At 38.0% G+C, this 12,747-nt stretch overlaps 1 protein-coding gene across 1 annotated transcript in view; it reads right to left on the reverse strand.

Annotated features, from left to right (window-relative positions):
• Window positions 1–1,561: 1,561 nt before the first annotated feature.
• Window positions 1,562–12,747, reverse strand: part of Pex3 (peroxisomal biogenesis factor 3) — a 31,176-nt gene continuing 19,990 nt past the window's right edge. The window contains exons 8-12 of the mRNA XM_038338932.2: window positions 12,549–12,717; window positions 9,712–9,782; window positions 8,653–8,775; window positions 5,042–5,138; window positions 1,562–2,384 (exon numbers count right to left, since the gene is read on the reverse strand). Coding sequence (XP_038194860.1) covers window positions 2,301–2,384; window positions 5,042–5,138; window positions 8,653–8,775; window positions 9,712–9,782; window positions 12,549–12,717 — 544 coding nt within the window. The 3' untranslated portion in view covers window positions 1,562–2,300. The remainder of the gene's footprint in view (window positions 2,385–5,041; window positions 5,139–8,652; window positions 8,776–9,711; window positions 9,783–12,548; window positions 12,718–12,747) is intronic.

Here is a 12,747-nt window from a genome sequence, read left to right on the forward strand (position 1 = left end):
AAGGTTTTCTGTGAGTGGCACACCTCCACTTCTCCCATGGGTGGTGTGTATTAACCAATGATTAGTTACGTGGCTGCAATTGGATGAATATGTCCATCTCAAACCTCTAAAACATGATCTTGGAAATGAAATCTTTATTAATATAATGAAGTTTTGAAGGCAGCTCATATTGGATGGAGGATGGACGATGGACATTATCCTTAGAACTTGGAAAAGGGCATAGACACAAAATTAGGGTCGTTTTTCTACTAAGGGATGGCACCACCAGAATCTAATGGAGACAAGCAAACCACTCAAGAATTTTCCCCACAGCCTTCACAGAAGAATAGTCCTGGGATATATGGTGTTAGATTTCACACCAGAAGTGAGAGAAAAAGAGTTTTGATGTTTCAAGTAACCCAATTAACATTAATTTGTTACAGCAGCCCTAGGAGACCGATACAAATTAATGATGCCAGTGGAACATCTTATTATCTTGACTGCAAGACAATGACTGGAGAGCTGTGGCTTTCCTGGCGGCTAAGCTGACTCTGTGGGATGACTAGACGACAGTGTTGCCTTTAAACAAAAAGATAAAACATAATAAAAACCCTATTTGTTTAATGTCAGTGAAATAGTCCTAATAGTACTAAGATAGTACTGAAAGATGGGGAAGTATAAAGAAAGCCGCATGGATACTGCATGTCGTCTGTACCAGGAAGGCAACGGAGAACATTTATCAGTGATGTACTTGAAAAGTGAGACGAGACACTAGGGGAAATGTTTGCTAATTAAGAGTGTTTGGATTTTAAGTTAAAATGTCTAAGGGTTTATGATAACCTGTTTTAAATTACTTTCTAGGTTAGCCAGACTGCTTTAGACAAGAAGGTTCCAACACTAATAGAAGCAAATTAGTAACATGCAGAGTCAATTACCTTTACACACATAGCTTAATTTATTTCCTTTCTTTTAAACCGTGCCACCTCTCCAATGGTCTTGTTCTACAGATGCTGATGACTCCAGATAATTTTCTGCAGAATTTTAAAGTTTTCCTGGTGCAAACCCAGGGCATTTCTGGAAGAGATGCATGCCCTACGCCACATACACATTTTTAAGGTTCCAGAATGCATTTTTCTTAACTAGAAAGGAGAATATCAGTATATCTTATCAAATTTTATAGATGTGTCCCCGTTGACATCTTTATACATGGTTGTTTATTATAGAGCTCAGTTAGGCTTTAGGAAGCCCTTCACAATTCATTTTCTACCATCTCCTGCTTAGCTATATTATGTGGGGAGGGACATACAACTATGTTCTGCAAACAGTTCCTTACTGAGCTCAGCTAATCCACTGCTGATACTTGATGCAGTCAGTTACACCTTCATGCCCCTCTAAAGGAAGAACCACAGATATACTAGAGACAAGGAATAATTTACTTTTATTTACATTTTTTTTTCTGGAAAAAAAAGTTAGAAGAAAGCACCAACTATAAACTAGTTAAAACTTAAAACTAGCATGCTCTCTTTATTACTAGATAACAAATAAATTAATGGCTGAAAAGTATTAACTGAACAAAACTATATTGTATTAAAATAGTTTATTGCAACAGGTTATTGTACTCAAAATCAATACAAAGTTATTAAAATTATTTATACACAAATGAATAAAACTCTGTAATTAATAATTGTGAGTAAACAACATGAACATGACATTAACCTGCAAATTTGAGGGCTGCTAAGAAAGCTTTAGAAAAAGCTGCAAATAAATATTGAAGAAAAAATAGCAAAGAAAAAAAGTCGATCAGAGGTTTTAAAGTCCACTGATTTCTAGAAGATAAGCCCTCTGTCAAGGTGTGTGAAGACAAATCACTGACTGGAGAGAATCCGGCCTGCTCTCGCTTACTTCAGATTCCAGGAAACTTCATGATTAGTTAAACATTATATTTTCAGAGTCCACACATCCTAGATCTACTTCTCAAGACAGATTTCCCTCATTTTATGTGTGAAAGGACACCACACTCCATTACATGTATGTATAAAATTATCTATTTGGTTTGGATCTGCTATCCAGGTTGTAACAGATCATGGATGATCCTGACGTTTGTAGTCTGTGCACCAGTTAGATACACCTGATGAAGTAGACTGCTGATGAGTTAAAGGTACAGTAAGGTGCCAAATGAATCTACTTCATTATGAAATAACTTTGCTTAAAAACATACTTTATTAAGCATTTTGGTTGCGAACTGTCACTCCAGGTATAGGTGACTTCAGTAGTTTTTAATGTAGATGACTCCCGTGCTAGCTTTTCTCAAAGGAAGACAATCATTTCTCCAGTTGTTGGGGGGTACTAAAAGCTTCGTACACATTAGCAGCAAAGTCTTTTACTTGCTCCATCATCAAAAGGTCCTAGCAAAAACAGTAACAGTACAGTTTGTAAGGCATAAAGACGTGTGCAATTCATTTCTATGAGCAATGAGTCTGTCTTGAAGCTTTGTGTACTTAAGAATGAGAACAAACTAAGGAAACGAAACCATAGGAAATACTGGTTAGTTTCTTATTTCTACAAAATCTGCCAAGATTCTTGGCTACGTAGGATATGTATGTTTTATATAAACATGTATATACAAACCATGTGCATCAGCTTTATGGCAAAGTTCTCAGTCTCCTGATGGTGAATATAAAGCTGTGGGAGGAAGTTACTTTTTATTTAATGAACTGAAATGTCATGTTTCCTTTAGACAGGACTACAGGCCTCAAACTGCATCAGTATTAAATGAGAAAGTGGAATCTGTATGCAATATAAACCAGACCCCTTAAAAATTTCCTATGACGGTTGTGGAAGTTATTAGAACTTCCATTATATCTTGTCACTTAATTTAGAAAGAAGCAACACTGCCCTCTCCTAAATTTAATTTTAAATGTATTTAGAAAACTTTGTAAGTGTTCTCCTTTAAAATGACAGGACTAAATGGCAGACAGCACGTGTTCCTGTCTGCACTTGTTTTGTTGAGGTTGCTTCTGCACTACAGCAGCAGCGCATCTCACACGCCCACGGACCTCTTACAAGTGCGAAATAACGTCAGTACTCAAATACTAAGATATTTTTGCTTGGGTTTCAGAATAGGGTCTTGCTGTCTGATCCAGATTGGCCTGCTCCGCCCCTGAGCACTAGGGTCAGAGATGTGCAGCACACCTGCTGGTGCTTAAGTTATTTTAATGTGCACATGAAAAATAGATAATGTCTTAAGTGTAGAGCCTTTCCATAACTAAAAGTGGAAACACAAGCAGGGAGCGACACATCCTGAAATTCCAGGGACTCTGGACACTTAACAGGAGAATTACATGTATGAATGCATCCTGAACTACTCACAAAAATAAACAAAACACATTACCATTAAATGGAATTTACCCTACAAAACCCAACACACCTTTACTAACTAAAGCCAATGGTTACTAATTTGTTGATTTAGTGTGAATATGGAACTATCTTGCTAGCGCTCATGTTTTTACACACCCTACCTGCTTCTACACCTGAGTGCCTGTGCTCTTTGAAGTCAATCTGTCCCATCTGATCTGGGACCATTCCTATGTGGGAGTGAGTTATCTGACTTGACCGTCACATGAATGATTTTCCTGATGCTGGTTTTTCATTTCCCTGTAGCTCTCCTTAATCCAACAGCACAATTGAACACTTCTGTGGGTCAACAAGAACATGCACATAAAGACAGATATGTGCCCTAAATTCAGGGACATTTTAATCTTGCAATTGATCCTGTGTGGGTTTGAGTTTTCTAATTCCATAGGTATCAAATAAACTTCCCCCTCAATCTCTTGGACTCCTGCAGCCATTTCTATAAACCCTGAAGAAGCACGGATTGAAAGCACGTTTCTTAGGGCAGCTGGACTGAACATCTGAAGCTGAGCATGTCACGGAAGAACACGGGCCAGGCTCAAGGCCTGCATCCCTCATTCTCAAAAAGGCTTCAACCTCTTTGAGATAGATCCATTTTCAGTTTGGTGAAGCCCACGGACCCTCATTCAGAATCATGACTACAAATGCAGACAATAAAACTTGAACTTTTTTGTTTTGTTTTGATTATCAGTTATACAGGCTTAAATGTATAACTGATTAAAATGTAATGTACAAATTACTCAGGCCTTAAAGCTGTGGTTGCAGTATTATATATATTCTGTTGTATTTCTCATGAATTTGTCAAAATGGATGCATCCAGGTTATACCAAAGATGATGGCTTGCACTTCAGTGACATGCTATCAGCCTTCTTTACTATTTCTTCTGCAGTGTGAATGGCCAGCTGTTGGGTGGAAAGCATGACTAGAGGGAACAGAGCAGGGCCACCTGGATGTAAAGAATGGCTCGTGACTGGTCCTTAAGTGTGGGCACTCTGCACTGTGCCAAGAGGGTAAAGTCTACATAGAAACGCACTAAACTGTTTGAGGCCACAGCACTAACAGACTGGCATGCGCGTGCGGGCCTTAGACTCTGCACGACGCGTCCCTGCAGCACTTGGCTACTGAGGCACACCGTAACACATTCTAAACGTACAATATAGTCCCCATTTTGTCACTAAGAACAGGACATAGATTCAAAGTCATCCTTTTAATAAAATGTTTTCCAAATAAAGTTTGAAGAAAAAAATGGAGCTGTTAGCAGTCCGATGAAAACTTTCCATATCTTGTGATGTTTTCGTTAACAGGCTACTGGGGCACTATCAACAACTATTTTATTAGATGAAAACACCTTACTTTGCCACATTTTTTTTCCAGTTTCTTTCAAACTGTGAAGAACTGCATTGTTAATGCAAAGCATAATGCTACACAGATTTGGCCAACCCTCAAAACATTTGCACCATAGTGCAGTCTAGCTAGAGCTGGGCGGCATGGGAAGGTGTTGCTATGAATTTACTGTCAAGCACTGCTACTCTTGCAAGCGTGCTATCACTCTGAATATGGTTGCAAGTTTCTGTTTTAAGCAAATTAACACAGCAGGGAATGTACTTTTGTGTTGGAAACAACCACAGCATGAACACAGCTTCCTGCTTACCTGCACAAAATGACTAGGTGTTTCACTGCAAACCGAATGGATCTGTCCGTTTACTATGGGAATTATCTTAGCTAAAGGCAGGCTGACACTGGACAGACTGAAAAACAAAAACCCACATCATCGCAACAGTTATTTTCTGAAATTACATCATATGCATTTAACATTTTAATTATAAAAGTACACATACATCATCGAAGAATATTTATATAAATATAACTAATATATTTATGAAAACTAAAATATAATTTCCTCATCTAAAAATCACTATAGTTGACTTCATGGATATTTTCTTCTAGTGATTTTTATACATTTTTATTATTTTTCAACTTAAAACACTATCTGCTATAAGTACTCTTCATAACATCTACATATCTGTTGTTTTCAATGGTTAGATGGCAGTCCATATGAGCTATTACAACGTCACCAGCTTCTGAGAGCTGGCACTGAAGTTCTTGCCCAGTTTTCTTAGCATTTAAGTGTCTGTCTAAACATGGAATTTCCATGTATGAACAGAAGGTCTGTCTCCACCGTCAGAACTCCTGCACCACGATGCCTTGTCCACATCACACTCTGGATCTCTGCTGACTGACAGGCAGAAATATCTTTATTTCTGTGACGTCTCAGTCCATTGTCTGACAGTCACCTTTACCATAACTTGACAGGGTTAATGCCATCAAAATTACTATCTTCCAGTCTCCAGTGGGGGTATCAATAGAATTTTGACTAGATTTGTAGATTAATTTTAGGAGAAGAATTTAACCTCTTTAGTTAATCTTCCTGGGTTTGTGAATATAAAGTTTCCCATTAAAAATGATCTTATATTTTGAAAGTTTATGCTTAACTTAGGAAATTAAGAGTCAACTAACAGTTTATTAGTTGTCTGTCTTAGACACAATACAGGAAAAATTCAATGGTGCTCCTAAATTCTGGTCTTCAAGATTGGTTTTTTCTTAGCCTTGTCACATTCATCAGAAAGAGCAAAAGTCCAATGCTGAACATCCCAGATGATCGTCATGCTCTTTCTAAGTTTAATAAAAATCAACCTGTTTAGTCAATAAGTATATTTGCTTTTGATTTCAATTTTTTATTGTATCAAATCTTATTTATAATTAAGATGCAATAAATTTCTTAGTCTATGCCTTTTCAACAACAGTAAAGATGATTTGTGTCCTGCTAGCATATTTTTATTAATAGTTTATTTATTCAGTGTACATATGTGCCTATGTGTGTGTATGTGTACATGATTGTATGCAAGGGAAGGTCAGGGTACAACCCAGCAGAGGCGATTCTTTCTTCACACCGTGTAAGTTACAAGGACTGCACTAGGGTCAGCAGACTTGGCAGCAGATGCCGTTACCCACAGAGCCATCCCTCAGGCCGTGTTTTATTAACATCATGTTATAACTGACTGTGGTAGTTTTCCTAACACTTTAACCCTTCTTTCATTCCTAATATTATTCCTAATTAGTAATGATTTTGAAGTATAACTAAAATTCTATATTCTGATATCAGTCAGAAGTTATTGAACATTCAGGTTTCCTAGGCTTTAGAACTGAAATGATTTTTTTTCTTACTTACCAATTGAAAAAGAGAAAAATCCTAAGTTTCTTTAAGACTTGTCTAAGGTGGGAGCCAGAGAGATGGCTCAGAGGTTAAGAGCACTGGCTATTCTCGCAGAGGACCAGGGTTGATTTCCAGCACCCACACCAGGGAGCGCACAACCATCTGTAACTCTATTTCCTGGGGTTCCAATGCCCTCTTCTGGCCTCCTCAACGACTGGCACACATATGGCATATACTCTCTTACACACACACTCAAACACTGAACAATTATAAAAACTGCACTACAACCACATCAGCTCTTGATCACCCAGCCTTCTGAAAGCCTGCTGTATTTTCTGCCCTTCCTGTGCGACCAGCACTTGCTACACTGAATTGGACCTTCACCTCTCTGCTATATTTTGAGTCTCCCTTTAGTGGCCTTGTGTTCTCTCACTTAGCACATACTTCATGTTTCCCATCCATCCTTTTCTATTTCATATCAATAACCAACTTTATGCTTCAACAGTTTAGAGACATTTCCATCACGTCATCTGTCACTGCTGTTGTATAACACGGTACAGAAGTTCTAGCCTTCACAGCCATTCAAGGAACAAGAACTGCAGGTCAGGGAGCTAGTTCATGAGGAAAGGTGCCTGCTCCCAACCTAACAACCCACATTTGATTCCACATGATAGGAAATAATCAGCTCCTGAAAATGGCCCTCTGTCTCTCTCTCACACACACAGATGCACACACAAATTAATACAATTATAAAGTTTTTTTTGAGATAGGGTCTTACTATGAAGGCCTGGCTGGCCCAGAACTACTGCAGCTCTAGACCCAAGTATTGCAATTCTTTAAACTTGGGAAGTAACTAGCACTCTGCTAAGTACAGGCTACACTAGAAATTCATTAGTTTGAGTATCTTGACTACAGATATTATATAAGAGTAGTCCTCAGATGAAATTTATTTTAAGGTGAGATTTAAATTGTTTAAAGAGTAAACCTTACTACTATGAGCACTTCAAATGTGCACCATTAATAACAAATTATTCTTCTCTGAACAATAAAGAAGGATCCCTGAAGAAATGAATGGCTCAGAGGTTTAGAGCATTGCCTGGTCTTCTGAAGGTCCTGAATTCAATTCCCAGCAACCACATGGTGGCTCACAACCTTCTGTATTGAGATCTGGTGCCCTCTTCCAGCATACAGGCAGAACACTGTGTATATATATAATAGATAAATCTTAAAAAAAAAAAAAAAAGAAGAGAAGGATCGCTGAGAACTGGGCAAGAAAAATGCCTTGCTAGGCGTAGTGTAAGAATTCCATTAGAAACCCCACATCTACGTTACATGCCAGTTACTGTTCCTTTAAATTTTAGCAGGTGCATTTACAATTAATCAGCACTGATTTAGTAGTTCACTGGTTTTCAAGTGTGATGTAAAACCAGAGGTTCTTAAGGAGTGAGGAGCCTGCTCTGAAACCAAGTGTTCTTGTATTACAGTGACAGACACAATGACGCTTTCAACAACACAAGTCCATTATGCAGCGATAGTCAGAATTGACACATTACAACAATTGAGCCAACTAGGCATTCCCAATTCTATAATGATGCAAAATGACTATATATAAGCGTTTTTAGAAATGATTGTTTGAATAGACGCTAATTATGAGTATATGGAAACAATTCACTAAACAAGAATCTACAAGAATGCCTGGCTATTACCACGACCAGACAAATGAATTTATATAGGCCAATAATGGCTACATTATCAGCTTTTTATTCTAAACAATTTTTAAAAATGGATTTTGACTAAATAAAAAGGAAGTTTCACAATGTAAATACTGTAATACCAAAGGTGTGGAGATAAAAAAAGCATTATTAAATTCAGAAGAAACTATGTCAATAAAGGAGTCATTGGTTTAGAAGAGTTTAATTTGCTGAAAACTCAGGGTATAATTTATCATTTAAGATTTCTTTTTATTTGGTATGAAAATTTAACTATATCTAAGTCACCACATTTCAAGAGTATTTGGTCATATTATATTGTTTTATATACCATCTTACCTATTTATGGAGTTACCATGTTGCAGGTCCTGTTCAGTGGGCCGAAAAAATTCTGCCATGTTGTCTAGAAGTCGACTGAACCCTCTGTTTAAACAGGTATTCAAAACTGTACTAAAATCTGGACTAGAAAAAATAAGAAATATTTCTTTTTAGATTCCCAGTGGACAAAGAAAACAAACTCAATAACTATGTGGTTACCTTTCAGAATCAGTAACATTTCCAGTTACAATCTGGTTTTCCTAGCATGAAAACCTGTCTAAATTTATCACTCAGTTTTTCAAACTCAGTGTAACAATCAGTTGTATTGTTTAGCCTGACATGATGAGACTATTTGCCAACTGTCACATATTTGTTCATATTAATATGTATTTTGTACAATGTTATCTTAAAAAATCAGCTGGCAAGAACACAAATGAATCCAGACATCAGTATGGAGGGCTTCAAATACTAAAGCAGACCCATCCTGTGTTCCAGCTATGAAGGCCACTCCTGAGTTTTTATCCAGTTGGGTCCAAGTCAACACATCTGAGGTACTTTTGCACACTGGTGTTTACTGCAGCATCATTTAAGATGGCTCAGTTATGCAACAAAACCTAGGCATTCATCAACAGAGGAATGAATATAGAAAATGTAAAACACATTGTAATGTTTGGAGGAAAAAGATGCACCTGTAGGTAATCATGTTTTAGAAAGACAAGTACATCATTTTCTTCATTTGTGGGTCCTATATTTTATGTAGACATATAAATTATGTATTTACATAATACACAAAAGAAGAAGCAAGGCTGTCTAGGGGAACAAATGAAACTATTGGTTGGGCAGACGGGTGATAGAGGAGAGGGCAGAAAGGCATGGTGGATATAATCCAAGTACACTACAAGCTTGCATGAAAATTTAAGCCACAACTTCCTTCCATTTAGACAGCCAATCCCACCTGGATTGGAGGGGAATAGATTAAAATTTTAATTTTCACATTATATTGAATATTTGATCAGGAACATTAGAAAATGGCCTTACTTGCACTGAAAGTACAAATGCATTTCTATGTACTCTACATACCTTTCCAGCATGTCTCTTGTCTCATTGAGAAGTTTAATAGTGGTGATATCTCTTGGAGAAAGCCCATAGGCCTGTAAAATAAGAGTTCTAGATATCAGTGTTTCAAATCATGAATGAAGTGATCACATTAAAAATTCAAGGGTTTGGGAAATCTGGATGTCTCTACTTTATCAACAACTAAAACTGCCAAGTTAAAAAAAATTATCAAGGTTTATGTAAACATGAAAGTAGTATTTAAAACAAAAATTGAGGTATACTTTGTAAAGTTTTATTTATTTATTTGGTTTGTTTTGGATGCTTCTAGCACCTATAGACAAAGAAAAATAATAGATAATAAGACTAATAGGGCAGACTGGAGAGATGGCTCAGAGGTTAAGAGCACTGACTGCTCTTCTAAAGGTCCTGAGTTCAATTTCCAGCAACCAGGCAATGGCTCACACTCACGAATTGAGATCTGGTGCCCTCTTCTGGCAGGAATGCATGCAGGCAGCATACTGTATACATAATAAATCTTTAAAAAACCGACTAATAGGGCTGGGGTACTGGCTTAGTGGGTAAGAGGCCTTGCCCTGCAGGCCTGGGTGTGAATGCCCCGTGCATAACCCTAGCAGTAAGGAGCAGGTTAGGGGTAAGTGGATCTCAGAAATTGTTGGCCAGCTACCCTAGCCAAAATGTCAAGCTCCACGTTCAGTGAGGGCAGTAAGGTGCAGAGTGACAAAGGAAGACACCTGCACTGCCCACACATGCTGGTACACGGGTGCATTCACCTACACCCCAACATGGATGTCTCACACACCTACGCTACACAGATGGAACACAGGCCAACACACACCAAGGCAAAAGCTTTCTTTTCTTGCACTATTGAGAAATTCTATTAGGATGTGTGAGGTTTTTCTCCCCCGGCTTTCCTTCTAGTCAAACTATCGTGTGTCCCTTTTATCTATAGTTTCATGCTTTAATTCAATTCAGTGTGATTTGGGTCATCATTCCTCTCTTCATTCATTCCCTTCATTCCTTCACATCATTTTTACTTTGTGCCACTGTTAAATTCTAAAATTTGGAAATTGTTTTATGAGTTTAGACTGCTAACAATCTCTTGTTGCATTTCAATGAGATTCTATTTTATAACAATTTGATGATTTTTTTTTTCATTAAACTCTCTCTTCCATTTGAGATCAGTTCTCCCTATGTTGCACAACCTGGCCTGGAACTTGGATATCCTGAAACAAGTGATCCTCCTGCCTCAGACTCCTGATTGTACCACCATGGCTGGCACTTCCATTAATTCTGTCTCACCTGTCTTCCTTGTTCAATTTAATCCATCATTCAACTCATAAGATTCCCTTTCTTCCTTTCTTTCTCTTTCTCTCTTCTCTCCCTCTCCCCTCCCCTCCCCTCCCCTCCCCTCCCTCCCTCCCTCTCTCTCTCTCTCTCTCTCTCTCGGTTTTTTGAGACAGGGTTTCTCTGTAGCTCTGTCCTGGAGCTAGCTCTTGTAGACCAGACTGGCCTAGAACTCACAGAGATCCACCTGCCTCTGCCTCCGAGTGCTGGTATTAAAGGAGTGTGCCACCACCACCTGGCTAAGATTCCCTTTCTAGATTACAACTTTTCTCTCATTTTCTTCCTCCCTCCCTCCCTCCCTTCCTTGCCTAATTTTGAATCTAGAGCCTCTCAGCACCCAAAAAGATAACCATTAGAGTCCCTAGGGAAAACTCTTAAACAATGGAAACTAATTTAAAAATAAGTTATACAACCTGAACGTATAATCAGAAACTTTTGGGACTTTTACTTTCTTACTGAGCATCTATAACACCTGCCGGCACACAGTAGGGCGTAATAACACCAGAGTTGTTGTTGTTCTAACAGGGCTTGTTTGCTTTTTGCTTGAGAGCTCGGAGATTCCTTCAGACTGCTATCCCACAGTCACTGTTCATTTTTTTTTTTTTTTTTTTTTTTTTTTTTTTTTAAATAAACATTTTGTTTTAAATTGTGTGTGTGTGTGTGTGTGTGTGTGTGTGTGTCTGTCTGTCTGTCTGTCTGTCCGTCCATGCTCATGTGCATGTACGTGCAGGCGCCCAAGGAGACCAGAAAAGGCAGACAGATCTGGAGCTGAAGTTCCAAGTGCTTGTGTCCTATCCACTCACGTTCAGATCTTTTACAAGATTGGTCAGTTCTCTTCACTGTGAAGCCATCTCTCTAGCCTCTTATTTTCTTACATTTTTAAATTATAATTTCAATATTCCCCCTTTTTTCTCCTTCTAATTCCTCCCCATGTACCTCCTGCCTTGTTCTCATTGAAATTCATGCCCTCTTTTTTCCTTTGTTACATAACTCTGTGTGTGTGTATGTGTGAGACACACACCTGTCACAATAATGAAAAAAACAGGCTATGAATTTAAGCAAACTTGAATGTAGCCCTAGTTTCATTAACATTTAATTCTGTAAACTGAAGCAGTCTTTCTATCTAGACACACAAAACTCGTCATGATCTTGTCTCCAGTGTGATCTTCCTCCAGGTTCTGTTTGTTCCTCTACAAACTCGCTAGCCATACTGACTTGTGTCTTCAGTTCCCAAGTGTGATGAACTTGTATTCTCCTTCTGATTCATAGCATACATCACAGTGCTTGAAACCTAACTACGATGTCATAAAAATGTGCTAAGTACTCAATATTATAAGTGCTACGATAAATTAGATTTATAGTTTTTCTAATGAATAAGGCTTTATTTAAATTGCTGAAATACAAGACTTAGAAATCTATATTTCTAGAAAGAGTAACGGATTTATAAAATATAGAGTAAGAGAAAGAAAATACAGAAATGGCTATGAATTAAGTACCTGAGCTGCTAATGGCGTTTCTTCATCTGGCATCATGTATTGGCACAGTGTGGACCTGGATACATCTTTATCAGTCCAAGAAGGAGACCTATGCTGCTCCACAAGAATCCTGATTTCTTTTAGTTTTTGCTCCAAGTCCAAAAGGGACAAGGAATGTTTAAGAGAAACACTACAACAGAGAAAGGAGAGTGAGCGAAAG

Source organism: Arvicola amphibius, chromosome 8 (genome assembly GCF_903992535.2).
Source record: "Arvicola amphibius chromosome 8, mArvAmp1.2, whole genome shotgun sequence".
NCBI classification, from domain to species: domain Eukaryota; kingdom Metazoa; phylum Chordata; class Mammalia; order Rodentia; family Cricetidae; genus Arvicola; species Arvicola amphibius.